At 34.8% G+C, this 26376-nt stretch overlaps 1 protein-coding gene across 1 annotated transcript in view; it reads left to right on the top strand.

The window, feature by feature from the left end:
- Positions 1–26376, top strand: part of TRHDE (thyrotropin releasing hormone degrading enzyme) — a 242607-nt gene that overhangs the window by 166163 nt on the left and 50068 nt on the right. The window contains exons 8-9 of the mRNA XM_063308675.1: positions 10239–10304; positions 13281–13459. Coding sequence (XP_063164745.1) covers positions 10239–10304; positions 13281–13459 — 245 coding nt within the window. The remainder of the gene's footprint in view (positions 1–10238; positions 10305–13280; positions 13460–26376) is intronic.

Below are 26376 nucleotides of genomic sequence, written 5' to 3'. Positions count from 1 at the left end.
TTCAACTCGCAGAATTCCCCAGCCAGCATGAATTTTGGGAGTTGAAGTACACACATCTTCAAGCTGCCAAGGTTGAGAAACACTGTTCTATATGGTCAGGAACATGACTTCAAAGGAGAGATCAGGAAAATTTCAATGGCCAGGAGCTACAACCACCTCTTCCTTCTTCTCCATGATGAATAGTGACCAGAATGCATACATAAATATTCCCACGAAAAATACACTGATAAAGTGTCAGTGAAAGATAGCCTCAATCAATCCATGTTTGTAGCAAAAAGGACGTTAAAGGCTCACTTTCTAAAAAAGCAAAATTTAACATTTTAGGGATAGCCACTGGTGGGATGATTATATAAAATGGGAGAAACAGCGTTGTATACATGAGTGCAGGAGGGTTTTCCATTTCTGTTTTTTATTATTATTATTATTTATTTATTTTAGATTTTTGAGTGAGCTGCTTTGGTTCTTTTCAACTCTGCTATGTCTGTTTTAGAGCTTAACATGGTTAGGGCAGGAAATGTTGGCATATTTTTCAGCAGTTATAGTCAAAAGGGGTTCCAAGGGCTACAAAAAATACCCATGGAGCTCATCCATACTTTATAGGCTAGACCTATAAAATCCAACAGCTAAATCTAATAGCTCAGTAAAAATCTTTTTTTTTTTTTTTGTTCCCATCCTCAGCCTGCACAAAAAATGGCTGGCTAACATTATATTTAGCTGTTGACTACTGGTATGGACAAATCCCAACTTAAACAGTCTATAATAATCAAGCCTGCATACTACAGTTTAAGAGAAACAATTTTACGTCCACCTCAGGCACCTCTTCATGTCTATTAATGCCATTATAAAAACCATCTTTGACCATGTGTTTAGCTACACTACAAACTGATCCAAGAGAGCAGAAATTTATCAAGCAGAATTCTGTAAGTATTCTCTCTCCAGGAATAAATACAGCCTTATCCATTCTTTGCTGTGGGTTTTTGCGGTGGATGGGCAGAGAGGGGAATCTTGTAAAACTGATGGTATTTAGCAGCTATAGGATAAATGACAATCCACACATTCAATCCAAATTTTGCCCGTATTAAACACAGGACAGATAAAGCAGCCACATCCAATACCCAAGATATATAGAAACTAAAATATGAGTGAGTGATATGGAAACAAACAGATTGTTAGGATGCCTTGATAACAGAGTTAACTGGTTGGTGAGCGAGAACAAGAATAAAGGAGAAGGATAGAAAATAGTAATAAAATATGAAGGCCCATGCGAAATAAATGTATAATAGTTCAGTTTTGTTTGTAGACAGATATGGAAATGTTAGTTTCAAATCCTGACATAATTGTAAGACTCTGGCCATATTCAACAGTAAGTCAGAATTCTATAGAATCCTGACCTATTATGAAGGATCTGCCTTTTTGTTTAGTCCTTTCTGACAGCAGGAATAGCTAAATCAATGTGCAGTCAAAATTTAATGTGACATCCAAACTGGATCCCAAACAAGGCAGGAATTAAAACAAAGAAGCAAAAGAGGTTATTTGGGGTTGTTCTTTCTGAGTATTTTGTACTCCATGTTTTAGTTCTTCTATTGTTAATTGTTCCCAATAGAATGTGTAGAAATTTCAAGTCAACCTAATACTGGTTTTTAAAGGGACCATTTAGATAAACCTACTTTTTTTCTTTTTAAAATTAATTTATACCACAGAAGCAGATATAAAAACAACAAATTATAACTTACTGTCTTATTGAAAATTGCAAAGATGGGGAAAGAGTTCTTTGTATTGTGGTTAAGCTAATTTGGGTATCAATTCATCAATCAGAAAAAAAGAAGAAATAGCTACAGTATGTTGCTTTTCTTGGTTGCCTGAAGCTGTCTGTTTGAGAATAATAATTTAAATGCATATATGCCTTTCCAGTACTGAAAAATTATTAGAAATAAATAATGGTTTGCAATAAACCTACTGTTGTTATATTATGGAATCATTGCAGGTCGGATGGCATACAAGTTTAATATATTATTAGAAATATTTATTATTAGAAATAAATAATGGTTTGCAATAAGCCTACTGTTGTTATATTACGGAGTCATTGCAAGTCGGGTGGCATACAAGTTTAATATATTATTATTATTATTTTCATAAACCAATGTATGGTATTATAAGGAATTTCACTTAAAATTTATTTGACTACAGTCAATGGAGAGTAAGGTTAAAAGAAAAAAGAAAAACCCAGAAACAATGATCAAATAAAACACAGTATAGCAGTCATATAAAACCTGAAAAACATAAAGCCAGAGTAAGGAAAAATTGAATAAAATTCAGTAAAAATATAAGATAAAATGAAAATAGGATAAAATAGAAATATAAGTAAAAAAGCAAAAGAACTTAATAAGATCATCATTCTAGGATTAGAACATGCATATTATCATAGAAATTGCTGCAGATAGAAATTTAGCAACTCTATGGATGTTAGCTCCATCACATTCTAGGCTAGCTTATTTGGCCAAGAAGTGAAATCTTTTTCCATGCAGACAGAAACTTATATTAGGACTTCCAGTCATGTGGAAAATGTGTACACATGTTTTATTTGTCTAATCAGCCCTTCAGGTTTTCATCAGATATGAAGTGGTGTGGGAGATGAGATAGAAGATACAGTATGTTCACCCTGGAGGTTTAAGGGAAAGGCAGAGCACAAGCTCTACCTTTCATGTGTCTCTCAATGTCTACAAACAGTTCTGTTTCATACCAATGTTGTCTAACTCAGGGTGAATACATACTGTACAGTATAACATTTAATAGTATTGAAAATGGCTGATTTAAAAAAAAAATATTGGTAGTGTTTCTGCAGTTGTACTTTGAGATGTTTCTCTATGTTGCTCATACACAGAAAACAACCAATTCATAGGAAGAGCCAATTTCTTTTTCACCACTCGATAGTGCCATTCTAACTGCCAGTTGTATATTACTACCAGAACATACAAACAAAATCCAAAGTTAGTAACACCTTTATTTAGGTCCACTGAATTGGCACAAAAAGGTGTATTTTGAATTTCTGCTTTTGGGGGGTGGGAAGGGGAAAAGTGAGTACCATTTTGATTAATGTTACTAATGGGATTAGCCAACTATAGATTTTTGGAATTTTTTTCCCCTGGTTCAATACTGGTATATAAGAATCTCTTCCAAAACTCATGGCTGGAATTTAATTTCTCCAACTTTTTTATTATGTTTATTGTCCTTAGGGCATTTTTTCTTCTTTTATGAGTCTACATAAATAATTGATATATACAGGAAAGGTTCTAGTGATTCCAGTTGCAACTCACTTCACTGTTTCCGAGACCTCATTAGTGCAACTAGAAATTTTAAGTATGTTTCAAAAATGTTCAGGTATAACATATTCTAGTCCCAAAATGTCCTTGTGACTCCAGAACTGTCCATCCAATATTTATTTATTTACATAAATTTAAAGAACACTTGACTTCAAATGACTCTGAGCACTTTACATAATTAAAAAGCCAGTACAATAAAAAGAAAAAGATGACCTTCCAAATTTGCTCAGACATTTACCTGAAGTGTTCTGACCTTGAAACAGACTGTTCCATTTGTGAAACAGAACTCAGATGGTTGGTCAGAATGTTTCACTCTTCAACTATTTTGCACACTTCTAGTTTTTACTACATACCTTTAAAATTCCACATTACTGAAGATTTCCATAATACTTGTTTTATTTTACTTTATACAACAGAAGGTTCTAATCTATTATGAAAACAACTCTTAATCTAAAAATAATGGGAAAATCTTAAACTTCCTTGTTGCTAAATACTTACTTGGGATGGAATCACCTAATTTCAGAATGGATCAGAAAGTGATATTGCATCAAGATAAATTTGTATCTCTCCATATCCTCAATAGTGTCATTGTGCATCAAATAAACATATAAATGCTTCTTATCCAGTGTTGCATCAGGTTTGGGAAATACTGCAAAAACATCGTAGTGGGTCAATCTGTCTGATGCAATCTGTTTAGAACAATTAGAAATAGGCAGAGCTGATAGATAAAGTAAAGAGAAGCAGTAGTGGTTAAGGCAATGGGCTAGAAACCAGGAGACTGAGAGTTCTAGTCCTGTTTTAGGCATAAAAGCTGGCTGGGTGACCTTGGGCCAGTTAGTTTCTCTCAGCCCAACCCACCTCACAGGGTTGTTTTTGTGGGGAAAATAGGAGGAAGGAGTATTAGGTATGCTCGCTACCTTGATATAAAAATAATAAAGGTGAGATAAAAATAAAACAATAAACATAAGCATATGTTTTAAATGCTTTTCACATTTAAAATATTAAACTTATCCTGTTATTGTTAATTAAATAAGGCATCTACTGAAAGTGCAAAGTATAAAAATAAAAGGTTTTTCCTTTACCAAAAAGTAGGATTTAAAGTACCGAACTGTTGTGGCTTTAAATAATCAATATTTAATTCATTATAACAACACAGCAAATGAAAATATTATTGCATTTATTCTGTATAGAATTGGTAATATAATAACTGCTGTCAAGGACTTACAGTATTCTTCTTGTATTTTTCTGGTGTTTATAGTAATTTTATTTCCAAATCAATTTGAATTACATGAAGTTAAATGTCAAATTTTAAAGAGTCAGGAGTATTTGCATCTTATAAATAATTAAAAGTTTTATATATGAATTACAAAAGTAATTTTCAAAATCCCTACTCTGTATTCTTTTATTCACTCACCTAAGTAGGTTCCTTTGAATGTCGTAGATTTTATGAGTAGAGATGCATCAAAATGCATTACAGGGGAATTGTTTCCTCAAATATTTCTCTCCTGAGGAGTTTCTATGTGTTGAAATTATTCTGAAGCACATTCTGACATATATTCCCAATTTGTATAAGATGCCTTTTGTTAAGGAATGAGTTTCAGGCTAATAGATTTTAAGATCAGTTTTCAGCTGATTCACATTCTGAACCAAGAAACAGTAGAATCTATAATAAGGGCAAATTTTACAAACCAAGAGTCACTGAATAATTTCTCATATTTTACATAATTTAGTTTGGTTTTGTTAGTCATTCAATAGAATCATATGTTCTAGAAATGCTTATTTTTTAAATAAAGGATAGGAATCTCATACTTTTTTTTTTTTGATCCCATGGAATCTTAATTCAGAAACACTGGCTGTAATGCCCCTAAAAATACATTATAGAATACATCTAGTACGCAGCTCAAACTGCATTATAGACAACTAATCTCCATTGGTGTTCAGAAACTTTTTGACATTCTTCAAATCAAGGGGAAAAAAACCCAATCACAACACTTGTTCTTTTAAATACAGGTGTGCTAACTTTGACAGCACAGTTACAATGGTATTTAACACCATATTGTGCCATTTTTAATGTTAATTTTCTTTTCATTCCTAAGATACTTCCCCTGTACTTTTAAAATAATGTCCTACTGCCATTCTTGTTTAAATGCATATGGATTTCAATGATACTCTCCAAAGGTGTTAAAATCTGCTGAAGTTTATTCTCTCCAGACCCTTGAATGTTCAGGGACAGGGGTTGTCAACAAAAACAGACTCTTTGGAGTCTCAACAGTCCATACCAAAAACTCAGAGTAACTCTCAAAATAAAATATCAAACCAAGGAAGTAAGTGGGTCTGGCGGCAGCAGTTTGAGACTTGTTCTCCTGCTCTTGCACCAACAGTGTCAATAAGCCTTCTAGCCTAAGCTGTGAGTATATAGGCAACTCCTTATTTGCATAGTCTCTGGCTCCTCCCTCCCTCCCAGTAAGGCTTTCCAATATGAGGAACCAGCCCACTTCTCTGCCTGGGCAGTGAGCTGAGTCCCAGCCAGGCAGCATGAAGGGATGGGGGAGTCTGTCTATACAAGCCTGATGAGGGTAATTCCTGCAGGCACTTCCTCCACAGGCTTCTCTTTGTCATCTTCTGGTGTCTTCCCTCCACATTCTTCTCCAAGCCCCACACCTGTCCTTTCTTCAGAGCAGCCTTTATGCTTAACAAGCACTGAGTCTTCAGGCATTTATTTATTTATTTATTTATTTATTTGTTTGTTTTTCACATTTTATGGCCGCCCATCTCACACAAGGTGACTCTCATACAACAATGAGATAAAAACAATGAATACATAAGATCATTATAAAAGTAAAATGATTATTAAAAATATTATCACAAAATTATAAAATCACTATAAAATATATCAACCCCGCGGAGAGAGCAAGAATGGCAATCATAGTGGAGCCATCTAAGAATGTCTCCCATTCCCAAAGACCCCCAGGCCTTACAACTTATGGTCTGGAGCTGTGGCTTCCTCACAAGGAAAGTGGTGTTTTCCGTTCACCACAAGTGTTATTTTTTTATATCAGATCAGTACAATGTAGCTTTTGTACTTTTCTTATTTAACTCAAATTTATTAGAAGATAGTGCTAGTGTCACTGTAAATTTTCCATTGTTTTCCTGCTTTCCTGTAAAGCAATCTATGTATCATTGTACAAATGCTATTGCTGCCATCCTTTCTACAGTTTCACCACATGCTGAATCACCTGACAGTCCACTATGTAGGACAGACAGGCAGAAGACTAGCAGAACACTTCCATGAATACCAACTAGCAGTCAGAAGATTATTTACAGATTATTCTTTATTGGACAAATCAGTCTCCTTCAAGAACGTTATCTCCCATGCTGTATAAAACTTCATATAAGAAGAAGGAACAAGGAGGGATTGCTTACTTACATCCAAACCTAATAAGACTTTTCTACATATGTGGTTGTTAAGTAAAAATGTTTTCAACAACTAAAGTAGAAATAAAATATTCCCAGGTTTATTTAGTTTCTGTTTAGTCATTTATGCCAACTAGAATCTGTTGTAATTCAAATCTTGAAGTCTGGATGAAATTTGTATTAATTTTGCACTTCAAGAGCTTGATTTTGCTATTGCAACTTTGGTTACAAATACTCTGGGTCTACAGCTGTACAGATCATACCTGAGGAATGGAAAAACATTTCATCTGTGTATGTGTATACTGAAATAATCTCTAGGTAGTGGTTAAAATATGAACCATTTGCAGCAACTTACCTGGTTGCTTTTTTCAGGGTTGTTAACAGAGATATATTATACATATGACTCAACCCTTGCCCTCCCCCCATATGTTGCTTAGATATGTCTTGAAGTTAATTAGAAATATTATTAATAGTTGTCCCTAAGGGGAAAGCAGTATTAAACTCAAGGCTTATTTATGCAATGTTTATGATTGCACTGTACACTGTTTTGAAGTTGTATGTCTTAGTGTACATTAGAAGAATAAATATTTAAAGATTTCCTAAACTGGGGCCATTGTACGTTTCTTTTCCCTTATATCATATAATAAATTAACCAAGAAGAGCCTTAAGTAAATGGTTACTTTATATCTATAAATATTAATATAGTTAAGCACTATATACTTTTAGATGAACTAAACTAAAGAACTATTTTAAAAGATTTTTGCCCTAGTGCTGGAGATCATCTTTGAGGGTTGTTCTTGTTGTAGTTGTGTGTCCATATTAAAGGCTACATTGAATTGTTATTGCTATCTACAATTTCTGTACAGTGTAAAGATCTTCCTATAAGAACTGTGAAGTATAATGTAAAACATTTAAAACAATATAGAACATTCAAAAGCATAGCACAATACAGGGTAAAATAATTCATAAGAGCTCATAATAAAAAGTACAGTAGTCTCCTACATAATATCTGCTTGGATAAATTAGGTTTTGAGAGTTACACTAAGTTTGCTTGCTTACTTTATCCCGCAACAAGAAAATTGATATGGAATGGCTAGGAAGAGGTATACGCTGCTTTTTTAATATTCTGCATTGCCCAGCAATACCTAGAGAAGGAAGAGGGCATTCTTTCAGTTGTTAAGTTCTCAAGCCTCTTATTGTTGAAAGCAGAATGTGGAATGATCCACCTAGCCCTAGAAGAGTCAAGTAAAAGAAAATCTTATATTGAATAGGGGTTTTTTTTGTATTGTAGTGTAGTAGCATGCATCTTGCTTCAACTGTTATCCCTATATTATTTTCTTTTAAACAACTCATATTTTTACTAAAATGGCAGATTTTGAAACTTAAGAACCAAACAAAATGTTGGGAATGCTTCATACCTACTGCTTTGTATAATAAGGAAGTGTAAATCTAAAGCTCAAAACTTTACCAGCAGTAGTAGCACACTAATTATGGACGTAAATTGGCAGCCCAGAACTCTCTTTGATTTTAAGACAGAGCTTCATAAATCTCTGAGAGATATTATACTCTGTCCAGATTTGGGGGGGAAATTCATTTCTTTCCAATAGCAATATTTTTTCCCCATAAATAATTATCTGACAGAAGGAGGAGGACTGTTTGACATTCACTAAGAATAGGATATGCTGTTGAAAACAAATGGATAAAAGTGAAAAGAGCTGCAAACATGGCTGCTGAAATGCCTTTAAAGATCAGTTTAAGGATTAGCTGTTGCTCTGAAGGGGCGGCTTGCTCCTGGGAATTCTTAATGGAAGCTGGAGGGTATGCGTGCAAATGATTAAATGTGCGTTGTAATCATTTGTCTCAGCTTGCTGCATGGGCCCTTACCAAATGAATCTTTGAAATGTTTGAAGCCTAAACAGGTTTCTGTCTCTTTTTCTTTCCTACTCCTTTCTAATTTCCCTCAGATTTTGTTTCAGAACAGGCATAGTTCTGAGACAGCATTGGTTGTGCTTGTTGATGACCCTTGGCAAAATCATGACAAGGTTATTGTAACTGTCCTGGTTCTTCTTGATGCCTTGGTGCCTTTCAATACTATTGACCATGGTATTCTTCTGGACTGCCTGCGAGGGATTAGGAGTGGGAGTCACAATGTTCTGGTGGTTCTCTTCTTTTCTCTGTGATGGGGTGCAAACTGTGTTGATGGGGGAAGAGATCCTCTCCTATGTGAGGTACCTCAGGCTCAAAACTCTCACCCTTCCTCTTTAGCAACTACATGTGGTTGCTGAGTGAGGTCATCCATCAGCTTAGGGTCGAGTATAACCAATATGCTAATGATAATAAGTTATACATCTTAGCCCTGGGCTAGCCAGGTGATCCTTGGATCTGGAGTCTGTATGGTCTGGAGGAGGATGAACTGAGTCAATTTGACAAGATTGAGTAGTTGTGATGTTTGGACCTCCCAAGTAGTGAGTAGTTCCATGTCCTCTAGAGCAGATTGGCCCAATCCCTGTTGGCCTTTCATAAGGCCCTGAAGATGTGGCTTTGTGCCTGAGCCTGGGGCCTCAAGTGTGGGATGGAGCCATTGCCTGGCTATGTTGAATGTTGAAGTGTGGCTTTGTGAAATTTTATGGATTTCCAGCTGTTATGGATTTTATATTTTTGTGTACATTTTTGTTTTTAATAAGTTGCTCAGAGTCATGTGTGGATGGGTGGCCATATAAATCCACTAAATAAATAGAAAAATAATATATTTTGTGTTTTTATTATTTTTCACTATTGCATCTTGTAAGCCTCCCAGAGTCATACAGATTGAGGCTGCCCAATAAATAAATATACATATACATACGTACTCTCACATATACAAATGTGACACATTTTTGTGTGGGACAGCATTTCTAGAATTGGTTTTTGTTGTAGTTAGCAACAGGTTGATAAAGTAAGAAAACCGAGCATTGCATCTTTGTCTTTTTTATATATTTATCATTTGGGAATCCATATAATACTTTAGTGATCTTCGTTAGCAGGGTTGTAGAACTATTCTGGGCTGGGGACTATACCCAGCTTTGCAGCATGCCAAGGACAGTGCTTCATACGAAACGGATAGAGTCCAAATGAAACTAATTTTGTTTCATTTGCTATCTTTAATTAAAATTGAATATGTTAATATTACTCTCAGATATATATTGAATTATTTTCTTTTTCTAATATATCAAGAATTATAGCTAAGTAACAACTTTTACAAATCTCTGGGGTCTGTAGTCCAGGTTTTTAGGGGCCACAATGAGTCTGCATGCGCAGTCTGTGGATCTATGACTTGTAGAATAATAGTTTGGAATGTTGATTATTGATACTTTTCTTACTTACTGAAAACTAACTTTAAAATGTTTGTTCTAAATTTATATTAAGCATAGATATACAAAACATAAACATTATAAATGTATGCACAAAATGTATAAAAGTGATACAACATATATTTATATTTTATATATATGTATATGTTTTTAGGATTATTTAACTATTCACAAGTATGGCAATGCTGCCAGAAAGGACCTATGGAATACACTGTCAGAGGTAAAACTATTAAACATATTGCATGAATAAGTTTAATTTATTTTGGGGGGCCAACATTCATTACTTGACTTTAGAGCTAATATATGTAAATATTGTATAGTAAAAGTAATACACTCAATAAAAGTTTTTAAAATGGTGCCTAAAAAGATACTTAATATATACCTCAAAACCTGTTTATCTTACTAGCACGTTTCACTTACTCTTTGCCCTTGGAATTAGGGGTAAAAGGTTCCAGGATAACTAAACTTTCATTGTCTGATTTTAGAAATTGTGATGGGCTCAGATGAAGAACATGAAAAATAGGTAGTCTTTGCTCATTCTTCAGGTCTAGTGTTCACAGAAGGTACACATGTTACTTGGATATTAGAAATATTGATGAAATAGGGGCAGAATACAATGTCACACAAGCTGAAGTTTGCTCATGCAAACTTTTCTCTCGTGACTTGCCCTCCCCCAAATTTGCTCCTTGAAGTCCCCAGCCATCCCATGCAGATTTTGTTAAGGATATTGGAAGAGGGGAATTTGTTCCTCTGTTGGTCGTCTTCTAGAAGAAATTATTTTACCAGAATCAGCATACTGGAATTCACCTGAGCCTGTAACATGTATTTTAATTGAAGTAGCATAAATTAGAAATGGAAACTGGATTGGAATCTATTGAAACAAAAGAAGTCATGCACTGTGAAATTATCTGGGAGGATTTTGAGGCTGCGGATCTCTAGCAAATGGACAGGATTCTCTGTGATTTAAGTCCTTCCACTTGTGCACTGGGCCCCTGTCCCATCTGGCAAATGAAAGCAGCCAGGGAGGAGATTAGGACAGGTATAGGCTATAGTCATGAAGGTTACAGCACCTCTGAGAGAGGTGTTGCTCTGCCCACTCCTCAAGAAGCCAGACCTTCATCTAGTCAAAATGAAAAACTGCAATCCATTCTCCAACCTCCCCAATTCTCTCTTGGAGAATATTGTGGAGAAAATAGTAGAGCTACAGTTATTGGAGAAAATTGATTAGTTGGATTAGTTGGCCCTGTGGAACTCCAGATTCAGACTCTGGCATGGGACAGAAACTCTATTGATCTCTCTCATAGATGTTCGGTGGACTTAGATGGAAGGAGCATGACTATTGTTCTCTGAGATCTTTGATTTCTTTTTCCTGGTAACATCTACCCACATGACCTAATCAATCAAAGAACACATGCTCAGGGTCCAACCTAGTAAATGTACCAATTCTCTGTAGGCATGTCTCAACTTAGCCTCTGAGGTAAGGATGGGCTCTCATCCTTGAGGAGGCCATAAAAACATGTAAAAACTTGGCTTTTACACAGGGCCTTTTAGTATTGATTCTAAAGCCATCAATCTAAACGTAAGTTTTATTATATTTATATATTATTTTGTATGATAGTATTGTTGTTATCTTTTATTTTCCTGTAAACTGCCTAGAGTCCAGTTGGATTGAGGCAGTGTATGAATCCCATAAAATAAATTTATTCCCAACCCAAACAAACTCTGATAAGGTATAATAAAGTCAACACAAGAACAGAACACAAAAAAAACCATATATATTTAACCAAAACCAACAATAGAAATGTACTATATATTATAGGTGCCATTCAATCAAACTGAAGTAAAGGCTTTTGGTAGATTTGAAATACCTGTCAAGTAGGGACTGTCTATACCTCCATTAATAGTATCAAATACTATGATGGAAACATCAAGGTATGAAAAATAAGTTTTTAAGGTTTTGTTAAAACATGTGGAAGAAGTGGCAGATAGAAGTGAAAGAAGAAGGGAATGCTATAGTAGTAGAGCCACCACCAAAAAAACCTTAGTTCTGGTAGTTTCCATACAGGCTTATTCTGGGACAGCACACGCAACAGGTCCTTAGATAAAAATCATAGGTCCCATAAAACAATATATGGGGAAGTCATTCCTTTAAATAAGTGGTGTTTTTTATGACCATAATAGTGTAGATCGACTCCAAAGAGCAGCGTAAACCAGGTAAAGAGATCAGGAAAGTGACCCATGTTTCTTTTGTAATATTTATTTATTTATTTGTTTATTTTTTATCCTGCCTTTATAATTTTTATAAATCACTCAAGGCAGCTAACATACCTAATACTCCTTCCTCCTCCTATTTTCCACATAACCACCCTGTGAAGTGAGTTGGGCTGAGAGAGAGTGACCGGCCCAAGGTCACCCAGCCACCTTTCATGCCTAAGGTGGGACTAGAACTCTCAGTCTCCTGGTTTCTAGCCTGTTACCTTAACCACTAGACCTTTCAGAAGAAAAGTGAACTGCCTTCCCTGCACTTAAACGTTGCATCAGAATTGACTTGCGCTATAGTTAAGATGATTTTCTCTTAAAGTTTAACACATTAATATAAAACTAAAGTAATGACTAAAATCAATATTATTGTCCTGTTTTAATTTTCCATTTAATGCTAATGTTGCAATTAAAATAGTCAAGTCTTCATCTTCTATTCCTTTTTAGTCATTATGTAGTTATAAAGTAGAAATAGAAAACTTATGCACTTCAGATGTTGGTGAACTATACTGTAGCTTCCAACAGCCCTAGCCAGCATAGCCAATGAGAAAGTAGCTTGGAGTTGTAGTTGAACAACATCTGGAGGGACACAGACTCCCTACTTCTGGGATAAAGCAAGTGGACTAATACTTTTCTTACTGTTACATTTTTATGATTGGAATTCTATGGATGGAATTCTGTGTGTACTTACTTGAGTGTTAGCCCATTGAACTTAATGGAATGTATTTCCAAATAGTGATATTAAAGTACTGGTATTGTTATATAGATTTTAAACAAACATAATGTAATATATTTGCATAGATCACAAATACTTTATATAAAATTATGAAAACATTTATGAATAACCCCCCAATCCTTTTACTAAAAGAGACAGTGTTATAATAGTATTGTTTCAGAAAGCAGTTTTGTAATTTTTCCTTGTTTGTTTGTTTTGAAGGCACTTAAGAAGGTTGGGAAATTTGTGAATATCCAAGAAGTAATGGATCAATGGACACTCCAAATGGGTTACCCTGTTATCACCATCATGAGAAATGAAAATACAGACACTATTATAGGAATCTCTCAAGAGCACTTTATTTATGACCTTGATAAAGATCCTGGCTTGAGAAATAACAGGTATTTACATTTTCTGGTATACATACTGTACTTTACAATTGTTTTAATATGATTGCTGAAGAAGCATAAATATCTACATAAATGGTTAAATAAACAATTGTGAATACCACAGTATGCTGTTTTTAAAGAATATTATTTATATGCACTATCTTAAAATATTGAAATAGTATTGTCAGCACCTACACATTTAGAAAGATGCAGATAGAGTTTTAACTTTATGTCTGGAAATTTTCAATAATACATAGTTTTAATGTATTCAATTATCTTTTCCTTTATGTTTTTCTATGTCAGTGGGCTAACACTGAGGAAGAATAATTAAACTCTAAATCAGAAAAGAAAACTTTTCTTGTTTTCAGTTTTCAGTTTACACTTAATTTAGCAGAGGTATGTAACTAATAAACAAGTCCAAATACGTTAAATAGGGCATTTAATTATTTAATTTAAAAATACAGACTTAATTATGAGAAAATGTACATATTAATATGGTACACATAAAATTGGAAGTCTATAGAAATTACCGGAAATATCTTGTCTAAGTCTTGACATCATTTGTGTTTCTATACATTAATAGCAGCTGGGGGAAGCACTGAGACCGCAGGAGGAAAGTACACTTAAAACTTAGCTTCCCATTTGCCGCTGTCTCAATCTGTTTACTTCCCTGACTGCTTTTTTTTTTATGTGTATTTTAATTACTTACACTGGAAGCTAATGCACCATGGAATTCAATTTTCTAAGAAATTGTGCTAATTTTGATAATCTTCCCAAAATTGTAAAGGTCTGTGAATACATATTGTTTTATTGACAGTGGGTGTGGGTTGGGAAAGGAAGATAATAGGCAGAAGGAATCTGCAACCTTTAATCTGCATTCCACTTTTCCCATGAATTGCATAAGGAAGCAATTAAACTATCACTACTTTAATATACCTTTAATACCTTTATGACCAGAGTAGCTGTTACATCAGTGTCGATCTTTCTATCAGACCTATTTGTGTGCCTGTTAATTACTGCACTAAATGACTAGGGGAAGAGGCAGTTGTTTTCTTGCTTGTAGTAAGGCAGGGGATTGCCTCAGAAATTACTGTTTGCACACAAGAGGACATGCCAGTCTGCAAAGCAGATATTTATAAAGCATGAGTGACTTTTCCAAGATTAGAACAAAGCAAAGTTCATGATGCAAGGACTTTCCTGTCAGTGAGCCATATTTCCATGTACATTGTCCTCATTTGCTGGCCATCTTAATAATTCCTTTATAATGAAACAAAATGAGGTTGTCTTGAACTGTTTCCATTTTTTCCCACACATGCATATGTTCTGAGAGTTTTCTACTGATAGCATAGTAATGACACTACTACTTCATTTGTTTTATTAAGCACTGTTGCTTTGTTGGTCACAGAACCACATCAGTGCAAGAAAGAGAGTGGTAGATATTCTTAAAGGATAGACATAACAGTCTCCAAACTACTGATCTAATCCTGCCATGAGCTGTGATTTTGTGAAAAATATACCAATTAAATCTACCACTGCCATCCTTCCCATTATTTTGGGAGTCCTGGCTCAAGTTTTTCCTAATACTAATTTATTAAACTTGTGTGCCGTCCAACTCTTAATGACTCTAGGTGGCTTGTTTAAATTTAACAGAGAAAGTTAATGGAGTGAAAAATAAATGCATCATGTTTTACCCATGCCCTTTTATTTTCAAAAAGATACAGAATATTAGAAATAACTTAATATAAGAAAAAGCATAGGACCAAAGAAATAAAAAACAATTTAAAACATTGTTCATTTGCCATCATTATTACTTAGAGAAGGATGCATGAAAATTTTTAAATTAGGAATAGGATGTGATTTTGGGACCTGTTTCCAAAATGTAACACTCATTTCCCATTTCAGCACAAGCTGATTTTGAAACCTATAATTTTCTGAGCATTTCTTCACCAGTAATCTGGGGCAACACAGATGTTGCTATATTAATATAAAGATACACTAGCATAGTGATCCATTGTCCTGACTCCCTTTGCAATCTAGTGTACTTTGAGATTGTTGGATGTTTTGTGGAATGAAAAAAAAAAAAAAGCAGGATAATGCTGTCAAAATAGTTTGGGATGGAAAAAGGCCAGTCCCAGAGGGCAGCAACTAAAATTGGAGTTCCTGGGCTAATTCATAAATCTAAGTAATTAATGAACACAAACTATTAAATCTAGCAAACAAATATATAGATAAATAAATTTAACAGTATTAAAAATAATCTAAACACCTACTGGTTATATAATAGTTTTTCTGCAGTATAGTATTGGTTACTCACATGAATTAACTACTATACAGAACTATTATTTGATTTTAGGTTTTATTTACTTTATTATTTACATGTATGTATATGCCACTCAACACATGACTCTGGTTGGCTAGCAGTCAATTTAAAACCATAAATAAAAAGTATTTTAAAACAGCACATTGAATTCAGAGTGACTCAGAAACATAGTCACAACATCAAGAAGGGCTCACCCGACAACCTGGCCCACTGCCTAGGAAAGATTTGTGATTTCTTACCAACATACTTTGATTGTTGGAAGGTTATAGTTATTGTTAAGTGGCAACATTTTTATGGCTTGGTTGATGATAGAGCTCCTTATCTTCTGAATGGGAAGTGAAGTTTTGCAGAATTCTTAGAATTCCATTTTCAGCAGCCTTAAACAGTTCTTTACAATTACTTTACTCATATTCTAGCATTTGTCCTTCCTCCTCCTCCTCCTCTTCCTTTTCCTCTTCCTCTTCTTCTTCTTCCTTGTTCCATAAAACAAAAATGGGAAGGGGGGAATTGAGAAAATAGTCTCATTTCTCAGAAGACGTCAGCAATAAAATAATTGTAACCAAAATACTAAAGAGATTTGAAAGTTTCCAGTATCAGAGACACTTCATATTCTTTAGAAAGTTTCTTCTCTCTCATTTCATTTTCTCTCTGGCCACAATAAAGTGTTTTGATCAGCCATTAAAGCCAAGTTCCTCTGTGTGACTGGGAGGAGTACAACTGAGAAAAATTAGCTGTGCTTTCCATTTGCCAAGAGAAACCAAATATTATTTATTTTTTATTTAAATTTATTATAGCCACCCACTGCCCACAGACTCTGTGCAATTTGCAAATACAAAAACAATAAAAGCAGTTAAAAACATACAACAGAGGCATCCTGGACTAAAACAATCATAGCAATAACAAACCAAACCAGGTTTGCCCCACAAACAAATCAACCCCAAGCCTGAGACCAAAGCCAGGTCTTGAGGGCTTTTTGGAACCACAGGAGGGAGAGCCTTGTCCATATCTCTGGGGGCCATGTTCCAGAGATTGGGGTTGCAACAGAGAAGGCATGCTTCAGTCCCATAAGATGACACTATGTAATAGAAAGGACCTGGAGCATTCCCACTGTGTCGGAACATACCAGGCAGGCAGAAACAGTTGGAGATAGGCAGTCCCTCAGGTATTCACGCCCTATGCTATAAAGGGCTTTATAGGTAACCAGCAGCACCTTGAATTGCACCTGGAAGCTGACTGGCAACCAATGCAGCTCTCATAGCAGTGTTGACAGATGGACATATCAAGAAGCATCCATTACTGCTTGTACCGCTGCATTTTGTACCAGCTGTGCTTCCAGATGGTCTTCAAGGGCAGCCCCATGTACAGCACATTGCAATAAGCTAGTCATGAGGTGACCAGGGCATGAATAACTGTCTGAAGGGCCTCTGTCTGAAGTGTCAGTCATAGACACTTGTTTCAGTCCATGACTGCCAGAAGAATTATTTTGTTTACCTCAGGCCAGCAATTCTTGTTAGTCAGAATTTCCTTCTCCCAAGGACTTGGGAGTCAGGAGTGAATCATAACAGTATCTCTCACCTCTTTGTACCCAGGGAACTAACGGCTCAGTATCATTACAGCTGTTGAAGTCAGCAAAGGCTCCTATAGAGAATAGACGTCAGTGTGTGCAGAAGTACTGAGGGCCACTATTTATTCATATTTGGCCATTTGCAAAACGTGTAGCTAGAATAAATGCAAAAAGCATTTGTCTAAGTCTAGACAAATCATGTACACACCATGTAAATGTTAATATAATTGCTACTTAAGTAGGGTGACCATATGCAATAAAAGCCTCCCTGTGTTCAGACATTGTTTTCCTTTGCCCATTTATGTCTACTAGGGCACAGGAATGGATAGGATGAGATCTTTAATACATTAATATGACATACTGTATATGCATAGAACAGATAAAAGTCTCAGTACTGTAAAATGGAATGCTTTGTCTATTTTCATACTATTTTGTTGAGTCTGTTGTATTATATTATGATTGTAAATTATTTATAAATTCAGTATGGTTCCTGAATGGATGCATACTATTGTAGGAATAGCAATTCTGTTTTTTAATCATTGCTTTCTGAGGATCCTTTAAATAATCCAGTTCTAAAATTTGCTGCTTTAATCATGTTTGTTCTCTGTCATCAGTGTATTGCCTAAATGCAGCAGCCTGATTTATTTTTAGATGGAATAGAAGGAAGTAGACTATAAGGATTGCAAATGTCAGGTTCAGTAGATATCCCCATGTTTTTACCTATATTTTCAAGTGCCTCTACTGATGTAGTTGTAATCTTCCATAGCATGTGAGGACATCTTCTGATTCACACATTATAAAAATGTGTATTTACACACGTTTCTTCGGGCATTTCTTTAAAAAAAATTATCAAAATGCATTTTGAAAATAATGTCAAATCCAACTGGAAGGGGTTGGCCCTGACAGAAAATTTCTATAATATCCATCTCAGAAAATAAGATACTATGTGTGTAGGTCAGTATTTATCAGTAAATGCTGCCAAGCCAAGATATTCTGTCTTTACAAAATAACTTACTTTGTAGCTATAGCAATCATTATTTTTCTTTATTTAATAGCCAGTATAAATTAATAAAATTTTAATTTGACTCTGAATTATATGAAATGAATTGGTTATTACATTAACTGACATTTCCACATATGGAATATTTTGAAATAATTATGTAAATTTTGAAGAACCATCATTTTAAATCCAGCTTTCCTATCCAATGTACTGAATGCACTTTTATAATTGCTAAATAATCTACATAGTTGCTCAAATCAGCTAGTTTCTATAGCAAGGGCCTAATCACTGACACCTTTGAAGTGGTGGGGAATACTGCCTAGAAAAAAAAAGGAAAAATCAAAATGTTGTAGGTGTAGGTGTATATCTACACACACACAAATACACCCCAAACCTCAGATCAGTGTGATTGATGAAAACTTTAAATAAAGTATAATTACATAACAAATACATTGTATGATTTATTTAATACAGGAGTATCCTATAAAATAAAATAAAATAAAATAAAATAAAATAAAATAAAATAAAATAAAATAAAATAAAGTAGAAGGTATATATGGACATTGCTGAATTAAAACTTCTGAGTGCATTATCTTTTTTTTTAAGGAAAGTTATATGTCAGATAAGATACAGAAAACAATACATCATTTCAAGATAATTCACACTTTAAACAGGATGATTTCCTTTTGAGTATTGTTGTCTTTTAAGATGGCCTATCTGGTCTCAGGATGGAGTAGCACCTGACTGATCTTATCCCTCCCATAAAAGCTAAGCAGGCTGTCAGGCTTGGACAATAATTGAATAAGAGGCCACTGAGGATTTCTAAGGTTGTAGGCTAGATAGAAAGTCCAAAATTATATCAGAAAGCAATGGGAAACTGTTTTCCATATGTTATCAAGAAAATTAAATGGCTGTGTCCATGTAGTCACCAGGAATCAACTCAAGGTCATCTTTACTTTTTATATTTTTCATAGAAAATATGCTTTCTGATCAGAATACATATTTCAAATATTTGGTGCTATCATTAAATACATACATATATATCCTGATGACTTATTGTATGGCTATAAGCTTTTTTCCCCTTCTCATCTAGTTAGATTTGCATTTCCATTTGTTTCATATACCTATGAAGCATTGGACAGGGGACATAATTTGTATAACTCTTGTGTTTAAATAATTTTTTAATATAATTTTTATTAAGAATTTAATTACAATAATAAAAACTAATACAAACTAAACTTAGAGAAAGAATAGAGAATGGAAAGGAAGAACAAAAGTGCAGGAAAAGGTTTTATACACACACACACACACATACCATATCCCATTCCTTATCTATAAACAAATCCATAAAACATCAACTTTTCAATGCTGGTGTCAGCAAAAAGTCCATAAAGGGTTGCCAGAACATTGCAGAAAATGTCTTATTTTAACCATGATAAATAAACCAACTTTATATTCCTTCCTTTTGCTTCTAACATTTTAAATTTTTAATTCAATCAAATACTGTTCTTGGATTTGATTTCTCTTCATTCTTCTTTATCCCATCACAGATTTCTTCAAGGCTTTAACAAGCCTGTTTTGTAGATGCAATAAGAAAATATTTTCCAGGTCATTCTCTTGGTTTATCATGCCCTTTTAATTTTTAAAACTTCAACTGATTTCTTTTGTATATCCAGTAAACTGTCTTTTTCAAAATCATTCTCTTGGCCTGTCATTTGTAGTTCCACATTCTGTACTTTCTCTGTCTTGTCAGATAAAATTTGTTCCACATCTGTCATTCCTTCATTACTATCTTTTAGAGATAATCTATCCCAGAAGCAATCATCATTACTGACATTGTTGATATTGTAGTTACTAATTTCTGGCTCCATTCTTCAAACATATTTAATATTTCTGATGTTATAACATTTTGTGTCATTTTGTAAGTTCCAGTATTAACTGACATCAAGAACAGACTTGTATTTTTTTTTCTTCTGCTTAAAATCTTTAGTCCCCTCTAGCGTCCAGTTTCTAAATCATCACTTATCTTTTGTTATGACTTTTATAATAGCCAGGATGGCCAAAATAGGTTTGTTTCCAATGAGAAGTTTTTTCTTTTAATTTTTATAGTTAATTCCAAAATCTTATAGTAAAAGTCAATATTCCAATTTATCTGGGTCCCTAATCTGTTTATAACTTTCATAGATCAAAATCTTATTTAGCTTTTTGCTGTTTATTTCAAATTATTTAAGTTCTTAAGCTTATAATTAATTTTTCTTTTGTTCAGAGTTGAAGATAAACTCACCCAATGAAGACCTTTCAAACTTGTCATTCCAAAGGTCTCTGATAGCTTTAAGATGATTAATAGGCAATTTATGAAAGTGATTAGAAAGTGAGGTTTGCAAACTTGTCTCCTTTAAAAAGTTCTGCCACAGTTGCAAGCGAGATGGCTGATCTCGTCATCTCCCAGTGCTCAGACCCACAGAAAACCACTGTCCTGTGGTCTCCTCGTGAGAAGCAGCCATCTGGAGCAGATATGGGCAATCTCCTGTCCTCTCCTTATCCAGAGAGGTTCCAAGGAATTGGTCTACTCACTGGTTCCTTGGTCTTTGCTGTGGCTGTCACCTCTGCAAAAATCTTCAGTTTGTCATACCTCCCCCAGAAGTCCTCTTGTGTTTAAATAATTAACACTATTTACATATTATAATACTCTGATCTTTCCCAGTTTTTCAATTAATCAAGACTGTATTTGAATACCAATTATTTGCCAGGGGGCAAGAGAAGGCTATTGCCCCCATGCCCTATTTTGGGGTTTCTGTGAACATCTAGTTGACCACTGGGAAAATTGGAGACTGATCTAGATGGGGTTGCAGTCTGATCTAGCAAGGCCCCCTTTATATTATATTCTCTAAATTTACTTCTAGCTGTAGAGCAGTCTTTCTCAACCTTTTGATCCTGGAGGAACCCTTGAAATATTTTTCAGGCCTCGGGGAACCCCTGCACATTCAGGCTCAAATATAGGCCAGAAGTTACAAAATTATTATATTTGTTTCATGTGTAGGCCTGTATATATGCATTAAGAGTGTTCTTAAACTAAAAATAAAGATTTAAACTTACCTTTTTAATGTGAAGTTGCCCAAATTTGAAATATTTTTTTAAATAAATCGTGATCTCCCAGGGAATGCCTAGTGACCTCTCACAGAACCTCAGGTGCCACAGAACCATGGTTGATAAAACCTGCTGTAGAGTATACTTTAAGGAAGATATTTTTCAGAGTACAGATAGGTCACAATGTGAGTTCAAATAGTGCAATATGAGATTTAGTCCGAATTATAAATTGATACCACGTTGTGTTTAATGTAAGCCAAAATTCAGTTATTGTGAGGCTGGCGTGCGGTTGAGGTTAGTGCATGCACATATAAAATGTTAGCAATAAAACAATGAATCTTTACTGCATACTTGGATGAAGTCTCTGTAAACAGTTAATGGCCTTCTGTCAATATAAGTATTCTGTTCCATTTTATACCTACTGCAGTTTAAATAAGGAACTTGTTTTCCCACCTTTTGCAGATAGAACCCTGATTTGTGTTTCTTAAGTTTGGCGCTAGACTGTTAATAAAACTGCTCTGGAAAAGTCTAGATTTCCATATAACTTTCACATTTATTAATAAATTTTATACTTTACAGTTCAAAGAAACATTGTTCAAAGGATTGATGTGATTTCTTCTGAAGCTCCCTGCCAGATATCCTACAAATTCCTTTAGGGATTAGAAAGCTAGCTGTTGTATTAGTTTACGAATTGAAATATCAAATGTATAGATACTGTTAAAACATAATGAAAATGCAACATTCTGAGTAGCAGTTATTTCAAATTCATTTATACAAAAGAGATTTTGTATAAATTAATTTAGAAAAGCTTGTTCCTGCCCTGTAGATATAATGCTTTATGAAATAAAGCCTCTCCTCTTCTGAGGGCTCTTCATTTCCACAGTGAATGGGAGAGTTAACTGATAACTGATAGCCAATCAACAAGATTTGAGAAAACTTTCCTCTAAGCTGCCAAGACAAAAAGCCTGGGGATCTCTAGCATCACTACTGAGACTATGCACAATCTCTGCCATCCACTGGAGATTAGCAATGGCAATGTGGTCTGGGATGCCCCTGCCTCTTCTGAATTCTACTTGTATATATGGCAGTTCTTGTTCCATGTATGGTTGAAGTATGTACAGGAAAATCTTGAGCATTGCCTTACTAGCAGATGAGGAAAGTGCAGTTGTTTGGTAGTTTGAACATTCTTTAGTATTGCACTTTTTTTTATTAGAATATAACTTGATGTTTTCAAGTCCCATGGCCATTGCTGTGTTTTTGATATTTGCTTACAAACAATATGTAGCACTTCAATTGCATAATATTGTAAAATGGTAAACAGTTCAGCTTGGGTGTTAGCAATATTTTCTAGGGTACATTTAAGTTCACTTTCCAAATGTCTGAATCTGGTTCAATTATCAAACCTTGCTATATATTATCAATTTTGGAATGTATTTGTACAATTCTTCTATATGTATATGTTATCATTGCTTTATATTTTCTTTCTCCATTAGATTTTATTGAGCTCCTCTTTGCATAAAAGATTCCCTTGATTTCTGTTTTTGTTGTTTTTCTTAGTGTGTGTCCCACATGGGTGCAGGGCTCACCTAGTTCTTAACAGCAAAGCTATCAGTGCATGTTGCTACAAGGGGTTCTGTTTATCAGGTGGAATTTTGCATAGTCAGATGCTGATTTGAGCAGAGAAGGAGTGACTGGCCCAAGGTTGCACAGCTGGTTTCCATGTATAAGGGAAGACTAGAACCTTGGTCTCCCTGTTCCTTGCCCAGCACCTTAATCGCTACACCATGCTGGCTCTATTCCCTTGATATCTGCAATTTTCTTAAATATATATCTGGATCTTCCAATTGGATTATTATTTTCAATTTATTTTCATTGTTTATTTAGGTATAATTCCTGTTTCTTTTTGTTCTTTTCTGAAACTCAGCATTTAGTTGAACACATTTTCCTCTATCACTGTTGCCTTTTGCTTTTTGGTTTTTTTCAGTGAATCACCAGACAGACATTTTGTCTTTTGTCTTTGTTGCTTTTGTAGTTCAGGATATTTCTGTTTGCTTCATCTTTAATGATACCATGAATTTCAGTACAGAGTTGTAGATTATTAAATCTAATCCATTAAGTCTATTATTCACTTCTACTGTTGGACTGATGATTTTTTTTTTTTTTAGTTTAAGTTGTACTTTTGCAGGAAAGAGTTTGTGATCTGACCTGCAGTCAGCAACAGGTTTTGGGGTTGTGGCTAACTGAATAGAGTTTCTCCGTCCTTGCCTGCAGAGTATGTACATGATTTGTCCATTTGGTAGATCTCAGTGCATGGAATCATTGTTTATATTCCTGGAAGAAAGCATTTACTATAAATTTTGACTTTTCTTGGCAGAACTCTATTAGTCTTGCTCCAGCTTCATTTTCTATACTGAAACCAAATGTTCCTGTTATTTTAGATGCTATTTTATTTCCAACTTTAAAGTTCTAGTCTCTATAATTAGTATGATGTCCTTTTTTGATCTTGTGTCAATAAGATGTTGCAAGTCACTGTTCTTAGCATTTTTGTTTGAAGTGTAATGTATCACAGTGATGTTGGTTGGCTTACCAGGGTTTGAAACAGAGATAATTCTATAATTTGAGGGAGAGTGTGTGTATCTAAATTGACTTGGACACTCTTTTTTTAATAATGATGGTTATTCCATCTCAACTTCTCTAATGTGAAATAACTTATTCCAGTCAATTTCAGTTTGCTGATTTTCTAGAAGTCAATATTCATTTCTGACATTTTTACTTAGACATCAAGTTTGCCTTGGTCATCCTTCTGACATTCCTTGTACCAATTGTTTTGGCACAGGTGGATAGCCGCTTGCCAGTAGGTTCTAGGATTCAAAGACTTGGATAAATGCTGAACAGGTTATATTGTTTAAGGGGTTAACAGGAAAAAGGTACATCATGTGTCCCTGTGTTCAGCATGTCAAGAACCTAATGACAATAGGTAGACTTCTTGGAGTTGATTAGATAATACATAGCATATTCCTAGGTCTTCAGGTCTATGCAGAGGTTCAAAATACTCAAGATGTCTGGCCATCTTTTATACTTTTTCAGAATAAATAATGCAATACCCAGTGATAGTTTGATGACTTATCAGTAACTTAGTTGAAACCCAAGCATTTGAAAGATATTGTCCTTTGCATTCATCTATCTATCCTCCTTTTTCCATCTGTCAGACTAGAGAGCATCTATTAGGATAAACATTATCTTTGTCGATTTGTTTCAGACTGTCATACAGATACGAAGTTCAAAATATAATACAAAGGTGAAGGATATCATTAGGTGATATGTAGTGAAAAACAAAATAATTTTATAAATATTTCTGGATATGGGTGTAAAGAATCTACCTTATGTGCGCAGAGAAGAAAAGTGAACCACACCACTATAACTCTTTGCCTTTTCTTCTGTAGTAATACTACATGAAAGAAAGAAAGAAAGAAAGAAAGAAAGAAAGAAAGAAAGAAAGAAAGAAAGAAAGAAACTTTTGCAGTAGCAAACTTTCTTTTGTCTCTGAACACATCAACAGGTGGATATTTGGGGGCTTTAATTCAGCCACATCATAAGCACAAGTGCAACTCATACTTGTTCTCTACACTCTTCCAGCAGCTTGTTGGTTACTTTCCAGTCTGGAAGGGTTCCACTTCCAGTATCATGCTTACATCATCCTGGTTGTAAATGTAATTTGGTTTCTTTCTTTGATAGAATACTGGAGTGGGTTGCCACTTCCTTCTCCAGTGGATCATATTTAGTCTGAACTCTTGTCTGTGAGCTCCCCATCATGAGTGAGCTTTTGGGAGTATACTTTCACAATGTTATTGCTCATAGCATCATTGGAATAAACCACTACTTCAAGGTGATGATACATGAAGGGTCCAGCCAATATATTGAAGTCTGTTTGCATATTTTGGGGCTACAGCCATAAATCTGCCTTGGCACACACTCCCACCCCCTTCATCCATCCCATCAGATTTCACTTCAGTAATGGATTGGATTGGATTGAATTAATCTCTAGTACATGAACAGAGGATGATTTAAAAAGTGGCCATGCCAGCTATCCCACACTCTCACCTTGACACAGCCCAATTATTTCCACTGCCATTAATATTTTGTCCTTGTTCCCTATAAGCTGTCCAAAGGAGCAAACCTCTTTGGACTCAACCTTATAATATTAGCTTTCTATAAGTAGAAAGCTTCTGCTTCAAGCCTGAGCAGATAGCCTACTCATACTTCGAGATGCCTACAGGCTAGGTGGTCAGAATGTTGAAGACATAGGATTCTCCTTACCCAAGTCTCAGACTTAGCACAAGCTGTGGCAAGCAGTAGAGCTGAAACAAAGGGAAGGCAGGGTAAGCTGTTTCTTCTAGTATTGCTCTTTCAGCCTTTGGCTAAATACTGCACCATCTTTCCAAAGACATGAACTGAACTCCAATTGTAACAGTAGGTGGTCTTATCTTAACCTTAATCTTTATCATACCCTTGCAGCCAGAAAATACAATATATGTCAAATAAGATTAAAAAAAATATTTGATTTATATTGTGCCTTTGGGCTGTAATATCTTAATAAAGATTAAGACAGTAAGTCCATACACACACAAACATATGCAGATGCCCTTTAAGAAACTAAACTAATTTAGGGGTGTACTGTTCAAATTCTTAACCATTATAGAATAAATTGCCACATACATTGCCTGCAGTCAAACATACCTGCACATACCTGTATCTGTGCAGTTTTAGTTCTCTTTAAAAACAGCTTCTCATAGAAATCGTTACAATAGTCAAACCTATTTATCAATAGTGCATGGGAAACTGGGGGAAGATCCAGAGAGTATTGCATTGGCATAGCATTGTGTCATACAGCATAGTGTGCATAAACTATTAAAAGGCACCCCCAGAACTTGCTGTTTAGTCTGTTTAGCTTTCCCCAC

Source organism: Candoia aspera, chromosome 7, assembly GCF_035149785.1.
Source record: "Candoia aspera isolate rCanAsp1 chromosome 7, rCanAsp1.hap2, whole genome shotgun sequence".
Taxonomy (NCBI): Eukaryota; Metazoa; Chordata; class Lepidosauria; order Squamata; family Boidae; genus Candoia; species Candoia aspera.
The sequence above is the reverse complement of the archived record's forward strand: the minus strand, read 5'-3'. Positions and strand labels throughout refer to the sequence as shown.